At 55.2% G+C, this 21,304-nt stretch overlaps 1 protein-coding gene across 11 annotated transcripts in view; it reads left to right on the plus strand.

Moving 5' to 3' along the window:
* Positions 1-304: 304 nt before the first annotated feature.
* ATP11C (ATPase phospholipid transporting 11C (ATP11C blood group)) overlaps positions 305-21,304 on the plus strand; it is a 56,316-nt gene continuing 35,316 nt past the window's right edge. For 10 of the 11 annotated variants that reach the window (XR_013184322.1, XM_077186204.1, XM_054641249.2 and 7 more), the window contains exons 1-2: positions 305-544; positions 20,003-20,122. Coding sequence is in view for 10 of the 11 variants with exons in the window: in XM_077186204.1 (XP_077042319.1) it covers positions 518-544; positions 20,003-20,122 (147 nt within the window). In the remaining variant the exon portion in view is untranslated. Of the gene's footprint in view, positions 545-12,755; positions 12,786-20,002; positions 20,123-21,304 lie in introns of those variants that run through there. The other variant, XM_077186203.1, reaches the window with a different exon arrangement.

Below are 21,304 nucleotides of genomic sequence, written 5' to 3' on the forward strand. Positions count from 1 at the left end.
GGGACGGCAGCGGCTCTGGCAAGGACGGCAGCGCGGCGGGGCGAGGCTGTCCCCGCGTGTCCCCTGTCCCCGCGTGTCCCCTGTCCCCCCTCCCATGTCCCCGCGTGTCCCGTGTCCCCCTCCCATGTCCCCTCCCTGTCCCCGCGTGTCCCCCGTCCCCCCTCCCCTGTCCCCGGCTGTCCCCGCGTGTCCCCTGTCCCCCCTCCCATGTCCCCGCGTGTCCCCTGTCCCCCGTCCCCGGCTGTCCCCGTCCCGCGTGTCCCCGCCCGGGCTCGGTGGCTCCCCCTGGCGGCGGCGGCGGGGCTCGCCCTGCTCCCAGGCTGCTCCGGGGCGGCGGCGGCGCCGCCTCCAGCGGCGGGACAAAGCGGGGCCGAGCGGGGCCGGGCCGGGCCGGCGGCATGGAGCGCGGAGCGGAGCGGGGCCGGCGGCGCGGCCCGCAGCCCCTCTAGGAGCGGAGCCGAGCCGGGCCAGGCCGGGCGATGCGGCGGTGAGCGCGGCGGGGCCGGGCGCCGCCGCGATGCTCCGCCGCAGCCTCAGCCGCCTGGTGAGTGCGGGGCCGGGGCGCGGGCGGGCAAAGTTCGCTGTTTTCCTCTCTCTGCCGTGTGCTGGGGCTGTGCTCCCGCGGGGGCTCCCGCATCCCCCTCCCCGCGGGCTCCGCCCCGGCCCCGCCGCGGCGGCTCCGTCCGACCCTGCGAGACCTCCAGAAGTTGCCTTTGCTGCCGGAGCCCAAACCTTGTTTTTTCCTCCCAGACCTGTCGGAGGGCGCTTCCCCCGCCGGCAGCGCTCCCCGGACCGCGTGGCTCTTCCTGCCCGGGGCGGGATGCGGCTCTGCCCCCGCCGGCTCCATCCCGATCCCTTCCCGCTGCCACATAGGCTGCTCGGAGATTTCACCGTGACCTCACTGCTTGGCCTGAGCTTTGTAATTACTCATTTTTTCCTTTTCCGCAGCAAATGTGCGAAAAGCGGTGTTTTACCGTCGTTCCCGGCGCTGCTGTTTGTTCAGCAGTGTCATTGATTGCGCAGTGCGTAGTTAGCGAAGTTCCTGGAGTTGGGGCGGTGTGTGTGCTGTGACACAGCCCGAGCACCGTGCCATGGAGCTGGGGCAGTGTGTGTGTGCTGTGACACTGCCCGGGCACCCTGCGATGGAGCTGGGGCAGTGTGTGTGTGCTGTGACACAGCCCTGGCATTCTGCGATGGAGCTGGGGCAGTGTGTGTGTGTGTGTGCTGTGACACAGCCCTGGCATTCTGCGATGGAGCTGGGGCAGTGTGTGTGTGTGTGTGTGCTGTGACACAGCCCGATGCTCCGGGCCGCGATCCCGGGTACCTGCCGCGATCCCGGGCTCTGCCCCGAGCCGCGCTCTCCTCTTCGCTTCTGCTTTGGAGCGAGATATTTGTGGCCGGTTTTCCAGGCTTGGAGCACAAGCGACTCTAAGTCGCTTTGTCAGTTCTGGAGGTAGCTCTGTTTGGGAGGGAAGGGTTTGATTTTCGGGTTGGTTTTCTGTTTGTAGGCGGTGTTTCTGTGGCAGGCTCTGGGTTAGCCCTGTGGAGAACACACCTACCTCAACCATTGTTTTGCAGCCTCGGGGACAGATAGATGAGATGGAAACTCAGTGCCCTGACTGTCTGGCTTTGATGCCTTTTGAGTTCAGCTCTGCCCTGAGTGCTTCCTACCCCACCCACGCCAGCGGCAGTTTTTGTCCCGCTCCTGTCAGAGGCGTTTGTGGTTTGAGGCACCTCCACCGGTTCAGTGCAAAGCTCCTTCACGTGGCTGCTTGCTGTGAGCGGTGAACTGGAGGTGCCTGCCCGGCTTCTGGACCCAGCACCCTCCTCCCTGGTGAGGAGCAGTCCCTGCCCTGCCCGGGCTCCCACGCAGTCCCTGTGTCACCGCTGAGTCCCTGGGCATGGAGAGGGGGCATTCAGTGCTGCTGGGGTGTGATGTCCTCTGGGGTGCAGAGAAACCCTCCCTGCACAGCCCGGGTATTTCCAAAGGCTCTGTGCAGGGCTGGGCTGTGGCAGCAGCCCTTTGGAAGGGCAGGGTGGTGTTCTGGCTGGAGGAGCAGCTCTGTTCAGGGCCCAGGACAGAGTGCCAGGTCAGCTGCAGTGTTGGTGTGGGGTTTAGCGCTGTTTACCCCTCCTGGCTTTGTGAGCAGCATTTCAGCAGCAAGGAGCAGTTTATCAGGCTGGTGCAAGTGGTGTGGGTCCCCCCATATCAGCCCTGGCTGATGGAGCGGCTCGTGCCCTGCTGCTGTAGCTCTGCCGTGTCCTCAGCCCTGCAGGCTGCCACGGTAGCCTTGGGCCAGTCCTCTCCCCCCTGCTCCATGGAGGAGAGGACAGCCTGTGCCAGTGACTGTGGAGCAGCCTGAGGTGCTGCCTGGCCCTCGCTCCTGCATGGGCAGTGCTGGGCTTCAAGGGATGCTCATCCTGTGGCAATGGCATTGCAGGAGTTCACTGCAGTTATTAAAGGCTGCAGATTTTCTGGCACTTAGGATCCCATAGGGCTGCTCAGACAAGCACTGTAACCTCTCCACTGTGTGGTCTCTGCCTGAGGCTCATAAATACCAACAGATTGTAAAAATCCTGTTTCCAGTTGTAACTCGAAGCTTAGGCACAATGGAGGTGACTTGCCCTGTCAGCATGACTGTTTGTGGCTCTGTTTTTCCCTCCTGTGAACTCTTATCATGGATAGGGTATGAAATGGGATGGTAACAAGAACAGGAAGGGTCGAGTGGTGCATGTGGTCTGCACAGCTACCTGGGGGTGTGCAGACTGATGCTCTCAGAAACAAATTGGATTCTGAACTTTGATTTGCACCACCAAAATAATCCCTGTCAAAGGAAGAGTGGGGCTGGGATCACTGCAGGGAGGTGGGATTGAATTGCCATGGTTAATCCACTTTTAGGAGATACTGTCAACTTGAAATACAACTTTAATTCTTTTTTGGAAACAGATTCTAGCACTGGAGTCTTATTTTTAGTCTCCTGCTGCTGGTACGGCTGTTGTGGGAGGGTGCAGGAGCGGGGTGGGGAAGTGTGGGGGTGTCCAGGGGAAGTTTGGGGTCACTCTGCTGGGCTGGGCTCCTCAGGGGCTGGGGTGAGCACTGTCCACTTCCAGCTGTGCTGCTCCCTGTGTCTGCATCACAGACTGGGCTTTTTCTCACCTGCTGCTCTCCTGCTCTTCACTGTACCCCGCTCTGGCCACAGCTCTGCCAGGGCTGGGGGAGAGATAAGGGAGGAATGCAGAAAGAGAACTTACTGATGCCCTCGTTGTGTTCACTTTTCCTCCCAATTTGCTTTTATTTAAGGCCTGTCTGGAATCGAGCCCTGGGAGCTGTGACCCTGCTCATGGGGCAGGAAGGCTGGGGTGGTGGGTGAAGCACCCCAGGGTGATGGGTGAAGCACCCCAGGGTGTTCTCCCTCCTCTTGGGGTGCCTGCTGCTGGCTGAGCCCTGGGCTGGTGCTCTGTGCTGGGTCTCTCTGCGGTCAATGCAGCTCCTTGCCCTGGCACTCTCCTGTTTGTGTTCAAACCCTAGGAAAAGTGAGAGAACAGCCAACAGTCTGTAATTGGGAGCAAAATTCTCCTGTTGGAGTGTTTGTGTGGAGTGTAACAATAGGACCTTAGTTGTGTTGTTCCAGTTTAATTAAATACCTTGGGGCCTGATCCTCTTTGCAGCCCGTGTGCTGGTAAATCCCTGGTGTCTGGCAAGTGCTGGGCTCCTTGTGAGCTGCTGGCTCTCAGCACTGTGCCAGGTGTTGGGGACAAGGTGCCCCTTGGGTGGGTGTGCAGGCTGTCCCTGGGCTGGACCGTGTGGCTCTGTGCCCTGTCACAGGCTGCAGTGATGGTCTCTTGCTGCTCATCCTGGGGTCTGCATCCCTCTGTCCCGTGCCAGCAGTGGGCACCCCAGCTTGGGCATAGGGCCCTCTGCATCCCTCTGTCCCATGCCAGCAATGGGTACCCCAGCTTGGCCATGGGGCCCTCTGCATCCCTCTGTCCCATGCCAGCAGTGGGTACCCCCAGCTTGGGCATCCCTCTGTCCCATGCCAGCAGTGGGTACCCCAGCTTGGGCATCCCTCTGTCCCGTGCCAGCAGTGGGTACCCCAGCCTGGGCATCCCTCTGTCCTGTGCCAGCAATGGGTACCCCCAGCTTGGGCATGGGACCCTCTGCATCCCTCTGTCCCGTGCCAGCAGTGGGTACCCCAGCCTGGGCATCCCTCTGTCCCGTGCCAGCAGTGGGTACCCCAGCCTGGGCATCCCTCTGTCCCATGCCAGCAGTGGGTACCCCAGCTTGGGCATCCCTCTGTCCCGTGCCAGTAGAGGGGTACCCCAGCTTGGGCATGGGACCCTCTGCATCCCTCTGTCCCGTGCCAGCAGTGGGCACCCCAGCTGGGGCATGGGGCCCTGTGGGGCAGGTCCTACCTGGAGCTCTGCAGGAAGATACCCACCCCACTGAGACCTATTCTGAACAAGGGCCATGGCCCAGAGTCACTCTTTAGATAGGAAGTGAATTCCCCACGGGCACTGGGAATAGCTGAGAAGGGGCAGGGCAGGGTGGGGAGAGCCCCTGGGTGCACTGGGCCCTGTGGGGCTGTCCCTGCCCTGCTCAGGGGTGGTGGGGCTGTGGGAGGTGTCCCAGGCTGTGGTGGAGGATGCTGATTTGCACTCCCATCTTTAGGATGTGCAGCAAGGGTGCTCTGTGTGCAAAAATAGATTTTTTTACACATCTGTGATTTTCTTTCACACGTGTTTTTTTTTTTCCCCATAGAGTGTGAACCAAACATTAGTGTGTGATTGCAGTTCCTATTCTAATAATAAAGATGGTTACAGTTAGGAGTTGGAAGCTGTAGGAGTTGTCTGTTCCTCCCAGTCCAGCCCTGTTAACACCTGGGGAGTGAGGCTGCATGTCAGATACCTGATGCCAGCTTCTGCAGGAAGTGTTTTGCTTTCATTGCTGTGACAGAAACCTGTGAGCAGCCAAGGTTGGGGCTGGGGTCTCTGTGACACCAGGTGGCCGTTCTGCTGGGAGAAATCCCACACTTGTAAAAGTATGGGTTTAAATGAAGCCACTTGAAATGTTCATGAAAGTTGCTGGAATTTTATTTTGTAAGTTGTGTTTAGCATGACAGCAGCATTCCACGTGCTCAGGCAGTTCCCCTGTAGCAGCCACAGGGCAGCCCATGCTTGACCACAGAGAAGTCAGGGGAGGCTCAAATAGGGAAGCTGGGGCTGCAAAAAGCTTAGGGCTGCAATCCCCCATTGCTGCTCCTTCCCTGGACAATGGGGACACAGGGGTTTGTGAAATTCCTGTAACCATTTAGTCTTTAACTGTCTCCTAACTGTAGCCTTATTCCCAGAAATAGCTCAGCCATTTGGCTAAAAATAAATAAAAATCAAACAAAAAGCAAAAGCTTGGCCTGGGATAAACAGCTGTGTGTGTTCATGTGTTCAGTTAAAGTTTGGGAAGTTGGGACTTGCTCCAGGGAGGGCTGGAAAGCACCGGTCAAACATTAATGATAAATGATGCGTCTAATTAAACCTGGGGCATGCTGAAACTTTTCTGTGGAGAATAACAAGTCTTGGCTGTATTTTCTCCTTTCCTCCATGCCACTTTTGTCCCCAGCTGGTATTTTGCTGGGAGTACTGATGATTGTTTGGGCTGTGCAGGAGAGGTTTGGAGCTGAGCTGACTGGAGCTGCAGCTGAAGACATGGCAATTTGCTTTTAATAATAAAATTTGTAAAAGCAAACAGGACCTCTATTAATAACGAGCTTTTCAGCCTTGCCTTTAATTTCATCCTGTTGCCTTTGGTTTATGTGTTTCCATTCTGATTAAAACTGCTGTGTTCTGGCTGTAGCTGTCTCTAGTGGAGAGATTTATTTTTTTTAGGTATTAGTTAAAAGCAGAGCTGATGGAGAGCATTCACGGTGTCTGTAAGTCAGATGAAGCCTTCACACCCAGATGAGTTGTTGCCTGCCAGTGATCATGTTTTTAGCAGTGCGGGTTTGGTCCCTGTGAGCATCTTCCTCCCATGGCACTGTGCTTGCATCTCCTGTCCCAGCTGTGTAATTCCTGGCATTGTGTGACTGTGCTCCCTTGGGAGGTGTAAGCCCATTGCCAGGAAACGCTGGGCTGGCCAGGTGGGGAGCATCTCAGTGGCTGAGGTGAGCCTGCAGAGGAGCTGCCATTGCAGGGACAGGGGAGGGGCCTGGCAAGGGGCAGTTTTCCAGGCAGCATGGACACAGGCTGTGCTGTTACCCCTTTGCCTTTCCCTCAAAGTGTTTGCTGGGGGGTTTCCAGGGAGTTTCCTGTGTTTCTGGAGTGTGGGAGCGGGTGCTGGGGCTGCAGGGCAGTGGGGAGCTTTGCTGCATGGCTCAGGCAGTCACCCAGTGTGTCCCCTGCTCAGGAGGGAGAGGGCAGCAGCCCTGTGCCAGGACAGACTGTCCCAGGGCTACCTTGCAAAATGCCTTACCTGTGCATCTGGACTGAGGTCTGCTTCTCACTACTGATATTGGAAATATTTCTGTGCTTTCTGAGGTCTGGGAAGGACAGGCTGCTTTTGGGTGTTGTGGGCTTCACCTGCCTGTGCTGTCCCAGCTGGCACACCTGTGTGCAGCCTGGGCCTGGAGCCCACAGGTGATGCTGTGGGAGCCAGGAGAGCCTGGCAATGTCTGCAGCTCTGCCCCTGCCAGCTCCCTCACTCTTGCAAGTAGACAAGATTTATTTTCCTACTTCAGTTAGCAAGCAATATCGAGGTTCAGTGGTGGGGTTTTTTAGTGCTGTGCCTTGTTTGCCTGGAGCTTTGCAGCTTTCTCTGACTCGTGGGGGCTGTGCAGATGGTGGGGCTGCAGGCAGGGCTGGCCCCAGCAGTGGGCTGTGGCTGTTGGGGTGATCCCTGCTGCCCTGGGAGCTCACAGCCCTGGGCTGCTGCTGCTGCCATGGGCACAGGGACATGGCTCTGCCCAGAGGGACACTCTGCCAGTCACAGGGGTGACTGCTCATTGCAAATAGGTAACCAGGGCACTGCTGCCCTGGGAGCTCACAGCCCTGGGCTGCTGCTGCCATGGGCACAGCAGGGAGGGCACAGGGACACAGCTCTGCCCTTAGGGACACCCTGCCAGGCACAGGGGTGACTGCTCATTGCAAATAGGTAACAAGGGCACTGCTGCTCTGGTTGCTGATGATGGTAAGCCATTTCTGATATTATTATTGACATGGTTGTGCAGGAATCTTGTGTAGTTTGGCTCCCTGCACCCGTTCCACAGGCTGGCCCAATGACCAGCTGCAGCCCCTGCTGCTCTGCTGGAACCAGCACGCTGCACTTTGCTGAGCTCCTTCAATTCTCCAACGTGCCACCAGTGCCTTCTTCACTGGGCGTGCCTGAACTGGCTCATGTTTGATTTGGGCCTCAGTATTCTGCTTTTTTGCAGTAAGCTTGACTCCAGGACTTGAGCAGGGAGCTGTTCTGTGGAGTGCCTGAGCCCAGCTGTGGGAGGAGGGCCAGGCTGCCTGTGTGCTGCAGGGGATGGCAGTGAGTGGCAAACTGCTTTAAAGCTTGATTTACTAACTTGTAGCCTGGGGAGACTGAAACTTGCCCCTTTGAAAAGGTCTCCTGTTTCCTGCCCTGGCAGCAGCAGGGCTGCTGGGTCAGGAGAAGCCTGTTCTGCCCCAGGCTGCAGTGACTTCAGGAGCTGTATGTGCATTAAATACACACACTTGCAATAGATGCACATTAAATATGCATTTAAGCAATATACACAGATGCATTAAATATATATATATTTATCTTTACATATGGGCTGTTTGTCAGGCTGGGCCAAACCCCAGGGAGCTGCTGGGCACTGACTGGCACAGGGCACTGTTCTGATGGCTGCAAAGTGCATTTGGATCCCGAGCCCCCGTGGGACAGTGGCGTGGGGAGAGCAGCTGAGGCTCCCTGGTGCCAGGAGAGCTGCCCTGGGTTTTCTCCCCCTCCCCTCCGTGGTTTCTGTGCTCTCACAGGGATGCTCGCTGCCACCATCAGGTGCTGATCAGAACCAGCACTCTCTAAAGTGTTTAGCCCCTTGTGCCACCCCTTCTGCCCGCTCTGTGGGCACCTCCTGCTGGCTCCAGGGGTTTTTCCCCCAAACCTCAGCGGTGTTGGTGGGATGGAATTCCAGCTGAAGCCCGTTTAGTCTAAAAGCACATGTTCTCTGGCCATCCAGCCTAATTGATAGTGCTTCAGAGACGTCTGTCCTGCCCTCCTTAATGAGAGCTTAGTGCATGATCCAGTTGTTTGCAAGGAGCTTTTTGTTTGCCTCCTGCAGCAGAAGGAGGGGTAAGCTTCTGCAAGGCTGTTCTAGCTCTCAAATCAGGCTTTCCTTTTCTATTTCCCACCTTGAACCAGATTCCTGTTAAACTCCATTGTGGCCTTTGCTGAGTAATGCTTTGCTGCAGGCTTTTTGCTCTTGTTTTCAGCTGAATTTCAGGATCTGTAGGTGAAAGGACTCCGGCCTTGTTTATGGAGGGGCTGGTGATTTTTTGCTGTGTGTTTTCAGAGAATCTCTTCATCTGGCATGTCTTAAAGCATGCTGTATACCTTAACAAGATCCTGTGAGATGATTGAAGTGGGAAACAGAGGCATTGCTCTCGTGGTTGATGTGATTTGTTTGCACTGTTGTGGCCAATTTGCAGACCAGAGGGATCCTCTGTTTCTTGTGCTGTAAAGGACCTAGAAAAGCTGAGTAAGATGTGCAACAGGCAAGGCCAGACAATTTGAAGCGCTTCTTTGGTGCTGCCATCCAGGATCTCTTCAGCAGTAATACAAATTAAATACTGCTTGACTGCAGCGACGCTCTGCTCTGCTGCTGGAGTCTCAATTGGCTTAAGGGGGAAAAAAATAAAAAAAATAAATCTCACTGCCGGGAAATTAAATGCAGGGAGAAAAAAAAAAATCCACTTTTGTGAGCAGCCCTTCCATCTTTTATTATGATTTCTGTGTAATTCCTCCCCAGCATTCATACAAAGCCAAGCAGCTCCTATCTGTAGGGACTCAGACTGCACTCAGGGGGCTAAAGCCAGCCTTGAAATGCAGTATTCATGAATTTTTTTTTCTGTTTGCTTTGGGTGGCGTTTTGCATGCCACTTCTGTTCAGTCTGAGTTGTGGAAGGCTTTTATTCTTTTTGTTTTTTCCTCCTTCCTTACAGCTCACCTTTTCTTACATTGTTTGCTCAGGGAGGCAGTGCAGTAAAATGAGCTGTGATGCCCTGAGGGCTTTTGTCCTCATATCAGCCAAATTGCTGTTGTGGGGCACAGAATTTCCATGGGGGGATTGAGGTTGTGGAGCACAGAATTTCCATGGGGGGATTGAGGTTGTGGAGCACAGAATTTCCATGGGGGGATTGAGGTTGTGGAGCACAGAATTTCCATGGGGGGATTGAGGTTGTGGAGCACAGAATTTCCATGGGGGGATTGATGTTGTGGAGCACAGAATTCCTGTGGGGTGGTTTCTCTGGGGCAGTTGGATGGATGGAAGTGGCACTTTGCACTTGGCAGGTGCCTCTGCAGTGAGTGCAGGGTGGGAAGCCCTCAGGCAGAGAGGAAGCCGTGGCTGAAGGCGCTGCTGTTGGTGGCTGTGAGAGCAGGAACGCCCTTGTCCTGGTGCCTGGCTAGGGAAGAGACGGATGGGCTGGAGATGGCTGAGTCATCCCCAGGGATGCTCTGCAGCTGCTGCTGCTGCTGGGGTGCAGCACGGGGGAACCCCCAGGCTGCAAGGCTGAGGGCCACTGCAACCTCAGCTCTGTGTGCCTGCAGCTCTGCTGGGCGCTGCTCACTCTGCCCTGCTGCCTTCCCTCCCTGTGTCTGCAGCTTTCCTGCAGCTCTGCTGGGCGCTGCTCACTCTGCCCTGCTGCCTTCCCTCCCCAGCTCTGCTCTGCTGGGCGCTGCTCACTCTGCCCTGCTGCCTTCCCTCCCTGTGTCTGCAGCATTCCTGCCTCCTCTGCTGGGCGCTGCTCACTCTGCCCTGCTGCCTTCCTACCCTGTGTCTGCAGCATTCCTGCCTCCTCTGCTGGGCACTGCTCACTCTGCCCTGCTGCCTTCCCTCCCTGTGTCTGCAGCTTTCCTGCCTCCTCTGCTGGGTGCTGCTCACTCTGCCCTGCTGCCTTCCCTCCCCAGCTCTGCTCTGCTGGGCACTGCTCACTCTGCCCTGCTGCCTTCCCTCCCCAGCTCTGCTCTGCTGGGCGCTGCTCACTCTGCCCTGCTGCCTTCCCTCCCCAGCCTGGCCACAACAGGAGCCAGAGGATTTCCTGCAGATAAACAGTTCTAGGCCCCATGGTGAGGATTTCTGTCCTGGCTGGGCGGATTTCACTGGTCCAGTGTCCTGGCATGTGCCTGCAAGCCCCAAGGATAAATCTGTTGGTCACTGTGGTACCCAGAGATGAAAATATTCCCAGTGTGGTCTGGGTCATGTGGAGCTGATTTTGGCTGTGGAGCAGGGGGTGAAGTGGGTGATTTCTGTCTCTTTTCCCTCTCATCTCCTGCTGCTTCTGTGGAACCATTTGTCTGTAGTACAGCAAGGGGCAGAGTTAGAAAACCACAGTTTTCATGGTTTAGGAGTTGCAGAGGTTGATCTGAACCATGAGTGAGGAGCATGGGGATGTGCTGGGGTCTCAGGTACCCATTGTGGGGGTTGAGGCACCCCAGGATGCTGGGGCAGGACTCTGCAGGACGGACCTGCCCTCCCCTCCCTCCTGGGGGCTGTGTCTGGGGGACAGGACAGCTCCTGTGGGGACAGGCTTGGTCTGGGGATGGCTCTGGGCAGCCCTGGGTGCCAGCCCTGGGTGCCAGCCCTGGTTTCTGGGGTGCTGGGGTGAGGCACAGAGCCTGCAGCCTCTGCCCTGGAGCGTGCTCAGCCAGGCAGCCTTGCTTCCCAGGGGAAAGGCAAGAAACTGCCCTGGGAAATGGGCTTCTCGCCAGCCAGCTGGCAGCCTGGCTCTGAAATGCTGGGAAAACTTAACGAGGGGCAAAATGTTTGGAGGTGGCAGAGGTTACAGTAACATCTGGCCCAGCTGGGATACATAACGTGGTATTTAGGGGTTTTTTCTTTCCATAACTGAAGAGCTCAGGCTTTCAGAGGACCAGAAAACAACGGGAAAACCAACAAATTATAGCTCTGCTGGGTGGTGCAAGCACTGACAGTTGCAAACTCGGAGGTTTTTTCCATTTTGCTCTTATTTCAGTTTTTGCCAGGCCAAATCACTGCTCTGGAGAGCTTGCTGCCCTGCTAAAATAGCTGCTGATGAACAGACATATGTGCACAGCTTGAGCCGGGGAGAGGAGGGAGGAAGAGTTTTGAAGACAGGAAGACCTCGTTGTATTTGCTTTGTGACCTCTGCAAAACATTTGGCTCTTACTCAAAGTCCTTTTTCTGTTCTCGAGCCTGAAGGGTTCCTATGAGCCTGGATTTTATATGCTGGCGGCATGCTGGTCGAACTTTTCTTTTGGACTGCCAAAAATAAAGATCTGCTGCCTGTATTTCAAGATGAGCAATGGTTTCATAACCCTGGCTGCCAGCAGGGGAGGGAAGAGAAGAATTGAGATGCTGAAAACTTGCGAGGGTCGGTGGTTGTGTTTGAGCAGGAGCAACAGATTCTGGACTGAGAGCAGCACTGGAGTGATGCTGCCCCAGTTGATCCTCCCTGGCTTTGGCTTGCTGCATCCCTGGGGAGCTGACTCTGTGCAGAGTGCTGCTGAACAGGAGCTGTGCTTGCAGCCATTGTGCCATGCTTGCTGGCAAGATGCAGTGCTGCCTGCTTTGAGGGTAGGCTGCCTCCAGAAGGAAAAACAAAATCCCTGCCAAAAAAGGTCTGTTCAGCTGTCACCCCTGTCCATGGCACTCCTCAAGTCCAGGATAGGGCTGGGCTGTCCTTTAAATTTATTACATGGGGAAAAAAAACTTCTGTATTTCCTCTCTCCACCCTTATGAAATCTTTCAAGTAGCCTTTTCCCCTGTTCTCTCCACCCAGCCATGTCTCTGTTGGTTTTTATCAGTGGCTTTGTTGGCCAAGTCAGCCTTTGCAGGAAATGCAGCCTGGCTGGGCTCTGTCCTTGCTGAAGGTGACCTCCCTCTGACCATAGGGTGAGGCAGCAGCTCTGGGGACAGAGGGGACATGGGGTGGGCTCTGGCTGGTGCCCCTCACTTGGCTGCAGCCCCCCTGGCTTTAAGGGTGCTGTGCTGTGGTAGTGGTGCTGTGCTGAGCTCACCTGTACTGCTGGATCATCCCCAGGGCCAGGGCTGTGTGCTGAGCCCACCACGTGCTGACTGCTGTGAAAACCCCCCTGGCCCTTTTCCCAAGGCTCCCCTTCTGCTCTTGCCTTTTCTTTGGGTCTGGGGGCTCTCATGGCTGCCCCTGCTGCCCCCCACCCTGGCTGGAGCTGGCTTGACCCGTGGTCCCTCCTTGGTGGCTGTGTTTCTGTCCCTGGCTGAAGGGTCAGTGGGAGCTCCAGCCTGGCGCAGGGGAAGGGATCCTGGTTTAAATTTCAGCCTGCTCTTGTCCCAAGGGACCAGCCTCCCACCCTGCCCAGGAGTGAGCAGCAGAGTCCCATCCAGTGGGAAACGAGGTCGGGCAGTGTGTGCCTTCAGCCCTTCCCCTGGGCCTATGAGCTCCCAGTGTTTCAGATGTTGGCTGGCTGTGTTCCCAAGGTCTGTGCTGTTATTGACCCTCTGGTGCAGGCACAGGGAGCTCGGGGGGTGGTTCTGATCCATGGAGCTCTCCCTGTGAATCAGGAGATCTGCTGGAAGATGTGCTCGGTGTGGGTAAGCACAGTCTGAGCTGCTGAATTATTGAGGCTGTTCTCAAAGCATGGCTCGTGTCCTCGCAGAAGTGACTGAGGACAAAGAGTCATAGGAAAACTGGCAAGAAGAAATCTCAATTAAAAATATATCGGCTGGGCAGTGAGGCTGATGGATGTTTTGGGGAGGTTACCGTAAATTTATGGAGGCTTTTTAAAATTGTGGCTGTGTTTTTCTTTGTTCTTCTGAGGCTAAATGAAACAGGAGCTGGAACAGGCTGTTTTGAGAGGTGCTGTTATTTTTGCAAGCTTTTTTTGTAAATCAGGTCGCCTTCTCCACAACTTTTATCATAAATGGAACAATACAGGAGCAATTAGACTTTAAACTATTCATGAGATTGAAGCCAAGTAATGTGATTTAATCTTTCTTTTGCATCTATTTAATATAAGCTGTGCTTTCATTCAAGTCTTTGAGCTTTGTAGTTGTGCTGGTTTAGCAGATGATTTTTTTAAAATGCCTGTGGTTTTTATTAGATCTGTTTTCTATGAGTTATTTGTGTTTACGTTGTGGCTTACAGTTATCTTCAGCAAACATGAAAGAAGTTTTTTTTACTAGTTAGTTCAGGTTTTGGTGCTCTCTGGAGCTGTAGTAAATGAAATGCTGGTGGTTTTTTAGTTTTACTTCTGCTGCTGGTTTTTTTCTGGAAATAGGGCCAGAAGGTAGCACAGACACTTGCTTTCCATATGGGAGATATAATTAAAGTCTCTGTTTGCAGCTGCCCTAGAAATAGTCCTCTTGAAGTGGCTCCTTGTCAGCAGTGACTGCAGGGCACAGGTTCCCCTCTCCTGTTGGACTCAGTCTAACTCCATTAATTTTTACCCAGGCTTGCTAATTTTTACCCAGGTTTGCAGCTTTTATCCGGTGCCATCAGGGTGCAGTGCGTGGTGCAGGATGGATGGATCCCAGACAGTGAGGAGGGGCCTCTCCCCAGGGCAGGGGCAGGTTGTGCTGGGGAGGGACATTCCTGTGGCAGGGGGCACAGATGGAGAAGGGGAAGGGGCACAAAGGGACAGTTGCCCAAACTCAGGCAGAGAATCTGGGGACTGCTGTGGGCTGCAAATGTAATTGTGCCGCCTCTATGTAATGCTCCAGCAGCTTCAAGTCACCAATATGTTTGGTTATTAATTGCATCCATGGGCATTTTTACTCCTGGCCTGGTACCTTCAAATCATACCTGTTCTTGTCTCCTCAAAGAAAAATTTATCGTGGAATGCCAAGCCTCAGGTGACCTTCCATGGGCACACAGATGGGCTTTCTGAGTTTGGCCAATGTAAGAAAATAGCCATGATCCCCCCTAATGCCTTGATTTCAGAACTGCTGCTTCTGGCAGAACGTGGGCTTTATAGAAGGTGCAAGTATGGGAAGGCCGGGTCACACCAAAGCATTTTCCAGAACACACTCACGTGGGTTTCTGCCTGGCAGAGAAGGGTGGTGCTGCAGCAGCAGCCCTGTGTGCCAAGGCAGTGCAGCTGGGCACCAGGACCTGCCCCGGGGCAAAGCCAGGGTGGGCAGCCAGCTGTGAGCCTGGGGAGCTGTGCCCCTGGCAGAGGTGCCAGCCTGGGGGGGGGGCTGTGCCCCTGGCAGGGCTGCCAGCCTGGGGGGGCTGTGTGTGCCCCTGGCAGAGGTGCCAGCCTGGGGGAGAGCTGCCCCTGGCAGAGGTGCCAGCCTGGGGGGATGCCCCTGGCAGAGGTGCCAGCCTAGGGTGGGCTGTGCCCCTGGCAGAGGTGCCAGCCTGGGGGGGCTGTGCCCCTGGCAGAGGTGCCAGCCTGGGGGGCGGGGGCTGTGCCCCTGGCAGAGGTGCCAGCCTGGGGGGGCTGTGCCAGCCTGGGGGGGCTGTGCCCCTGGCAGAGGTGCCAGCCTGGGGGGGCTGTGCCAGCCTGGGGGGGCTGTGCCCCTGGCAGAGGTGCCAGCCTGGGGGGGCTGTGCCAGCCTGGGGGGGCTGTGCCCCTGGCAGGGCTGCCAGCCTGGGGGGGCTGTGCCCCTGGCAGAGGTGCCAGCCTGGGGGGGCTGTGCCCCTGGCAGAGGTGCCAGCCTGGGGGGGCTGTGCTAGCCTGGGGGGGCTGTGCCCCTGGCAGAGGTGCCAGCCTGGGGGGGCTGTGCCAGCCTGGGGGGGCTGTGCCCCTGGCAGAGGTGCCAGCCTGGGGGGGCTGTGCCAGCCTGGGGGGGCTGTGCCCCTGGCAGAGGTGCCAGCCTGGGGGGGCTGTGCCCCTGGCAGAGGTGCCAGCCTGGGGGGGCTGTGCCCCTGGCAGAGGTGCCAGCCTGGGGGAGAGCTGCCCCTGGCAGAACAGCCTCACATCACCTTTACCTGCTGGGATTTGTGTCTGGCTCTCGGGCTGTTGGCTTCAGGAGGAGTCTGGTTTGGATGCCCTGCTGAGGGATTGGCTCACTGGTTGGGCTTGGTCAGGCACCAGGGGAGTGGAGCAGGAGCTCTGGACTGAAGCTTGAAGCGTTGCAGGAGACTCCTGCATCTTTGGGGCTGGTCCTCAGGTGGTGCAGACAGGATGGTGGCTCTGCTCAGAAACGCCTCCTTCCCTCCCTCCTCGCCTCCTTCCCTCCCTGCTCGCAGTTCCTGGTGAATGCAGGGTCCCCCTGGTGCTGCTGTGAGTCTGCCAGCTGCAGGGAGGGAGCTCCTCTGGCTGGCAGGGACACGTACAGCAGGTGGCTCTGTGGTCACCTACTGCATCCCCACGTCCTCCAGGCTCAGTGGGGGAACACAGCCCCACACCATGCCCAGTCTGGCACTGCTGATCCCTACAGACAGCTCTGCTTCTCCCAGTGCTCACACAAACACCTCAGGCCCAGGGAGGTGAGAAAGTGCCTAGGAAGGGAATGCAATTGTTTATTTTCTTGAATAATCCTTTTGAGCCCCACCAGCCAGCAAGGCAGCTGCTTGAATTGCATCCAAGTAATATTTTCTTTTTTTTTTTTTTTTTTTTTTTTTTGCCATCAGAATTAAAATTTTTCATGAAAGGCAGTCGGAAAAAGTCGTGTAAATCCTCTCCCTGCTAATCTGCATATTTTATAATTTTCCCAAAAGCTTGGCAGTTATTCCCTAAATCTGCCTCTAAGTCTCTGTTGAGAGCTGTTATTAAGACGTAGCAATCTATTAAGGACCCACGAGGGCTGGGCTGGGCTGCCCCAAGGGAGAGCCCTGGTGGCTGAGCTCAGGCAGCCCCTCCTGCTGCAGCCTGGGCTGTGCTCACCTTCTGGGGCTGCACAGGGATGGGCTGTGACACCTTCCAGCTCCTGCTGTGGCTGTGGGCAGCTCTGACACCGTGGAGGGAATGGGAATGAAATGCTGGGAGTGGGGGGAGCCTGGTTAGACCGTGGAGGGAGGGCTGGCATGCACCATGGGGTTACAGTGCCACTGTTAGTTACCCTGGCATTGCACTCGCTGTGAGGTGATGCTGCAGGTGAACAATGGAGGATTGGAGGGTGAAATCCCCCCTGGGATTGCTGCTGAACTCGCTGTGGTCAGCCCACACACCACACCTGGATCTGGGTTCTCCTCTGCTCTGAGGCTTCACATGCACCAGGCTCTCCATGGGTAGTCAGGAGATCCCTGGGAGCCCTTTGGGGAGATCCCTGGGAGCCCTTTGGGGAGATCCCTGGGAGCACTTTGGGGAGATCCCTGGGAGCGCTTTGGGGAGATCCCTGTGGGCGCTTTTGGGAGATCCCTGTGGGCGCTTTTGGGAGATCCCTGTGGGCGCTTTTGGGAGATCCCTGTGGGCGCTTTTGGGAGATCCCTGTGGGCGCTTTTGGGAGATCCCTGTGGGCGCTTTTGGGAGATCCCTGGGAGCGCTTTTGGGAGATCCCTGGGAGCCCTTTTGGGAGATCCCTGGGAGCCCTTTTGGGAGATCCCTGGGAGCCCTTTTGGGAGATCCCTGGGAGCCCTTTTGGGAGATCCCTGGGAGCACTTTGGGGAGATCCCTGGGAGCACTTTGGGGAGATCCCTGGGAGCACTTTGGGGAGATCCCAGTGAAGGCTTCCCCAGCAGTGCTTTAAGCAGAACTCGGTGGTTTCCGTGCCAGTGTGTGAGTGGCAGACCCTGACCCTGCTCCTCCCCAGCTCCGTGCCAGCGGGCAGGGGAAGCTCTTCCTTCCTCCCTGGGCTGCAGGGATGCTCAGCAGGCACGCCTGGCTCCAGAGCCTGCTCGGACACACGGTGGGACCAGCGTGGGGACGTCTGTCTCAGCTGCCTGGCCCTGCTGTGGCGTGGATGGATGGCTCTGCCTCCTGCTCCTGGGGCACAGGTTGGTCACAGCGTGGCTGGCACCTCCATAATGCAGCAGGTACATCAGGGAACCGTTTTGGGTCTGGTTGGTGGTTTGAAGAGGTGCAGTTTGCTGCTGTGGTGGTGCTGGTGTGGCTGGGAGCACGGTGGCATTGCCCAGTCTGGGGGCTGGTGGGGGTGGTCACTGCCATGGTGCTGGTGGCTGCTGCTGGCTCTGTCGGGGTGCAGGGACATCGTGTGGGCCATGAGGATCCTCCTGCTCTGAGCATCAGCCACTGGAGCTGTGAGCATGGCTGTGGTGAGAGCGGTCAGCACACCTGCCCAGGTGTAGAATGGTGTAAAAATCCTTCTTTAGTTACAGGTGTGCACACATGGGTGGGAAACAGAGGAAGGGAAGAGCTACTGCTTCCTTTAGGCAGATTCTGCTCCTGGTGCAGCAGGATCCATTCAGTTGTTGCTGCTCCAGGACCACTGGTTTTAATGTTAAATTTTTGGTTTTGACACTTTCCCCAAGCAGCAGTTAGTCCCAGGCCTTCTGTCTTTGCATGTTTTTATTCAGAGCACCTTTTCTCTAGCTGGGTTTTGTTTGCACCTTTCCAAGCTGCCTGTGCCGAGCCCTTTGGACAAAGGATGCTGAGATGGATTCATGGATGCTCTTTCCTGGAGCATCCATGAATCCATCCTGGAGCGTTTGGCAGTTCTGGCTTTGCTCTGGGGGGTTTCAAAGCAAGCAAGTGCAGGGCTGAGGATTAGTGTGGCTGAGTGGAGTATGCAGAGTGTCTGCTGGTGTTTCAGCAGCCCTGCTGCCTGGTAATGCCCTGAGCCATAGACTGTGACCAGCGTCTTCCCTGTTTTAAACCTTGAAAACTGAACTCTAAGGAAATCTTACCCTGATCTAACACCACTCCTTCCCCCTCACCCCTCTCCCCCCATTTGCTCTTAGTGGGTATTTTAATTTCTCTGTGTAATTTTAAGTTCAGCATCACAAAATGCTTTGTGGTGCTGGCCAGGTCATCTCCCTTGGCTGTGAGCATCTGTGGCAAGGACACTTTGTTAGATGAAAGGGGGAACCTGGACAGAATGAAAAGGTGATTTTCAAACTGGTGCATAGTTCTGGTGTTTTTGAAAGTAAGGTTTTCTGGTTCACTGAGGAACTTGTGTGTGCTGGGCTGGCCAGAGCTGGAGGCTGGTGGGGACAGAGCTCACAGTGCAGCCTCAGCCCCTGAGAGCTGTGGGGACCTGCCTGGCCTCACCTCTGTCGCAGACTGGGGAAGGCTTTAAGAGAAGTGACAAGAAGTTGGAAATGCTGAAGGGTTACATTGAAATAGAGGAGCTCTGGTGCTTTAGGTGCATTTGGGTACTTTGTTCACTGTGTGTTAACACCCTCTCTTTGGCTGGGGGGTCTGTCTGTGCTTTGCAGGTGCTGTCACTGCCCGAGGGGTGGCTGGGCTCTGCTGGAGCCCCATGCTGCTGCTCACGGGTGTTTTTGGCTTTGTGCAGGGGCTGTTCTCCTGCAGTCAGCCCTGCTTCCCTGCTGAGGTTATTCTGCTGCAGCTCCCTCATCCTGCTGCTGAGCAGTGGGGCTGACATTCACTTGTGACATCTCATTCTGCTTTAAATTAAACCCCCAGCAAGCCCAGCTGGCTTCCCAGCACCGTGTGTGTCATCTCGAGGAGTTTGTGCTGTGAAGCTGTCTGCTTCATCATTCGTGATTTCAGCTGAGATTTTTAAATAGCAGAAGCAGACCCTTTTGGGTTTTTGAGCTGAGCACTAAATCTGTGTGTGCCAGTGTGGTGGTGAGACATCCTGCATGGGTTTGAGGGTTGGACAGAAGAGTGAGTGTAAGGGAGGGTGCAGTTGCCATCTTCCTCATGTAATGAATAAACCCAGAGCTGAAGGATTCTCCAGGTCAGGACTGGGAAGAGATGTATAGATGCTAATTATATTCCCAATTCCTATAATCCTTAATTCTCACACTTGCCTCGAAGTGCTTGATAAAGACACGTTCTCCTTCAAGAAGGAAAAATGACCTGGCACAGGCTGCAGATGCAGGCAGCAGTGTCCTGCTCAGGGCAGCAGTGCAGGAACCTGTCCTGGTGGGGTGTAGGGCTGTGGTCCTGAGCTGATGGCTGAGCCAAGGTGTGGTTCAGGCTCAGCACATCTTTGCTTTTGCTAGATGAGCTTGGTGATCTTCATTCTCAGTGCTTTGGCTGAGGCAGTGAGGTGAATCTCTGAGTTCCAGCTGCCTTACTTCCAGTGAGCAGTGCAGTGTGCTGAGGAGCTGGGAGCTGTGAATGCAGATATTGGGCTTCTTTGGAGCTAACAGCTCTTTCCCTTTGCTGCCCTGCAGTGTGCTGGGGAGGAGAAGCCGTGAATGCAGATGTTTGGGGCTCACAGCTGTCTCTCTTTGCCTTGCAGGGTGCTGGGGAGGAGAAGCTGGTTTTACCCAGATATTTGGGTTCTTTGGGGATCACAGCTGTCTCTCTTTGCCCGCAGGGTGCTGGGGAGGAGGAGCTGTTTTTACCCAGATATTTGGGCTCTTTGGGGCTCACAGCTGTCTCTCTTTGCCCTTCAGGGTGCTGGGGAGGAGGAGCTGGTTTTACCCAGATGTTTGGGCTCTTTGGGGCTCACAGCTGTCTCTCTTTGCCTGCAGTGTGCTGGGGAGGAGAAGCTGGTTTTACCCAGATATTTGGGCTCTTTGGGGCTCACAGCTGTCTCTCTTTGCCTTGCAGTGTGCTGGGGAGGAGAAGCTGGTTTTACCCAGATATTTGGGTTCTTTGGGGCTCACAGCTGTCTCTCTCTGCCCGCAGTGTGCTGGGGAGGAGAAGCTGGTTTTACCCAGATATTTGGGGCTCACATGCCCGCAGTGTGCTGGGGAGGAGAAGCTGGTTTTACCCAGATTTTTGGGTTCTTTGGGGCTCACAGCTGTCTCTCTCTTTGCCTTGCAGTGTGCTGGGGAGGAGAAGCGGGTGGGCACGCGCACCGTGCTGGTCGGGCACCGGCCCGTGGCGGACACCGAGGCGTACGTGGCACAGAAGTTCTGTGACAACAGGATTGTCTCCTCCAAGGTGAGCCCCCTGCCCACCCAGGGCATCCTCACTCAGCCTGGGTGCCCCCCCTGGTTTGCTCCGGTGCTGGGTTTGGAAACTGGGAGAGCCCAAATTCCCCGAGGATGGAGGCGAAGGTGCCTCTGCAGGTGGAGCAGCCTGGCACAGCCCTTGCACACAGCTCCAGCTCTCTCTGGGGATTTCTTTTGCCACTGGGGATGTGGACAAGCTCCTTTCTTGTAGGCTGGATGAGAGCAAAGTGTGTGGACATGTTGATTTTGTGGGGTTGGGGATTTTTTTGGTGTGTCTTTATAAAGTTTTCTCACATCCCCTTTGGGAAGAAAAGACAGGTGTATAATAAAACATGAGATAACAGCAGCTCAAATTTTGATTTTATAAAGGGCATTATTTTATAAAGGGACATAAAAATAGGATTCCCCTCTTTTTTTTTTTTTATTCTGTGGGATTTTTCTTTCTTGAGACAGGACAAAAATAACCATGCTCTGTTTATCCCTTTGGATGAAAGGGGGGGAAACATTCATATGGTATTAATGCAGCTTTTGTTTATGGTGCAAAACTGTGATGACACCCATCTGCCTTCTGCTTAGCTTTTCTCCATGACATTCATGAAGCTATTTCAAAAGATTTGAAGCCAATTCGAGTAAAATACCAAACAAGTGGCATTCCATATTGTCAACACAGCTGGATACGTATGCCAGTGCTCAGCATTGCTGATGCTCAGCATGCACTTAGGCTTCAGTTTTGCTGTACTTGAGCTGCAGAGGGGTTTTTCCCTCTCCTTTGTTTCTTTGTACATCTTGGATCTTATCTGTTTTTGTATGTCTGGGTTTATTTTTGGGAAGAGCTTTCAGTCTGTTTAGCTGGTGTAGCATTCCCATTGATGTTTCCCTGGCATGCAGGAGGGGCCTCAGTGAGGACACCTTCCCCCAGCTCAGTTCCCTCACTGACAAATGGTTTGCTTTAGCACTAATTTTAGTTCTTCCTTGATTTATTTTTGAATGTTATGTCCTTGCTCTTTTTTCCTTTTATATTTGCTAGGCCTGGGACCTGTCCAGTCTTTTATAATTAAGTGGACATCAGTCTTGAGACTTGACTGCTTATTTTTTTTTATTCCAGACAGACTGAAAGATAGATATGAGACCCATTATTTTCCATGTTCTTAAATTCCACATGCTTTCCAAA

The sequence above is a fragment of the Agelaius phoeniceus genome, chromosome 14 (assembly GCF_051311805.1).
Source record: "Agelaius phoeniceus isolate bAgePho1 chromosome 14, bAgePho1.hap1, whole genome shotgun sequence".
NCBI classification, from domain to species: Eukaryota; Metazoa; Chordata; class Aves; order Passeriformes; family Icteridae; genus Agelaius; species Agelaius phoeniceus.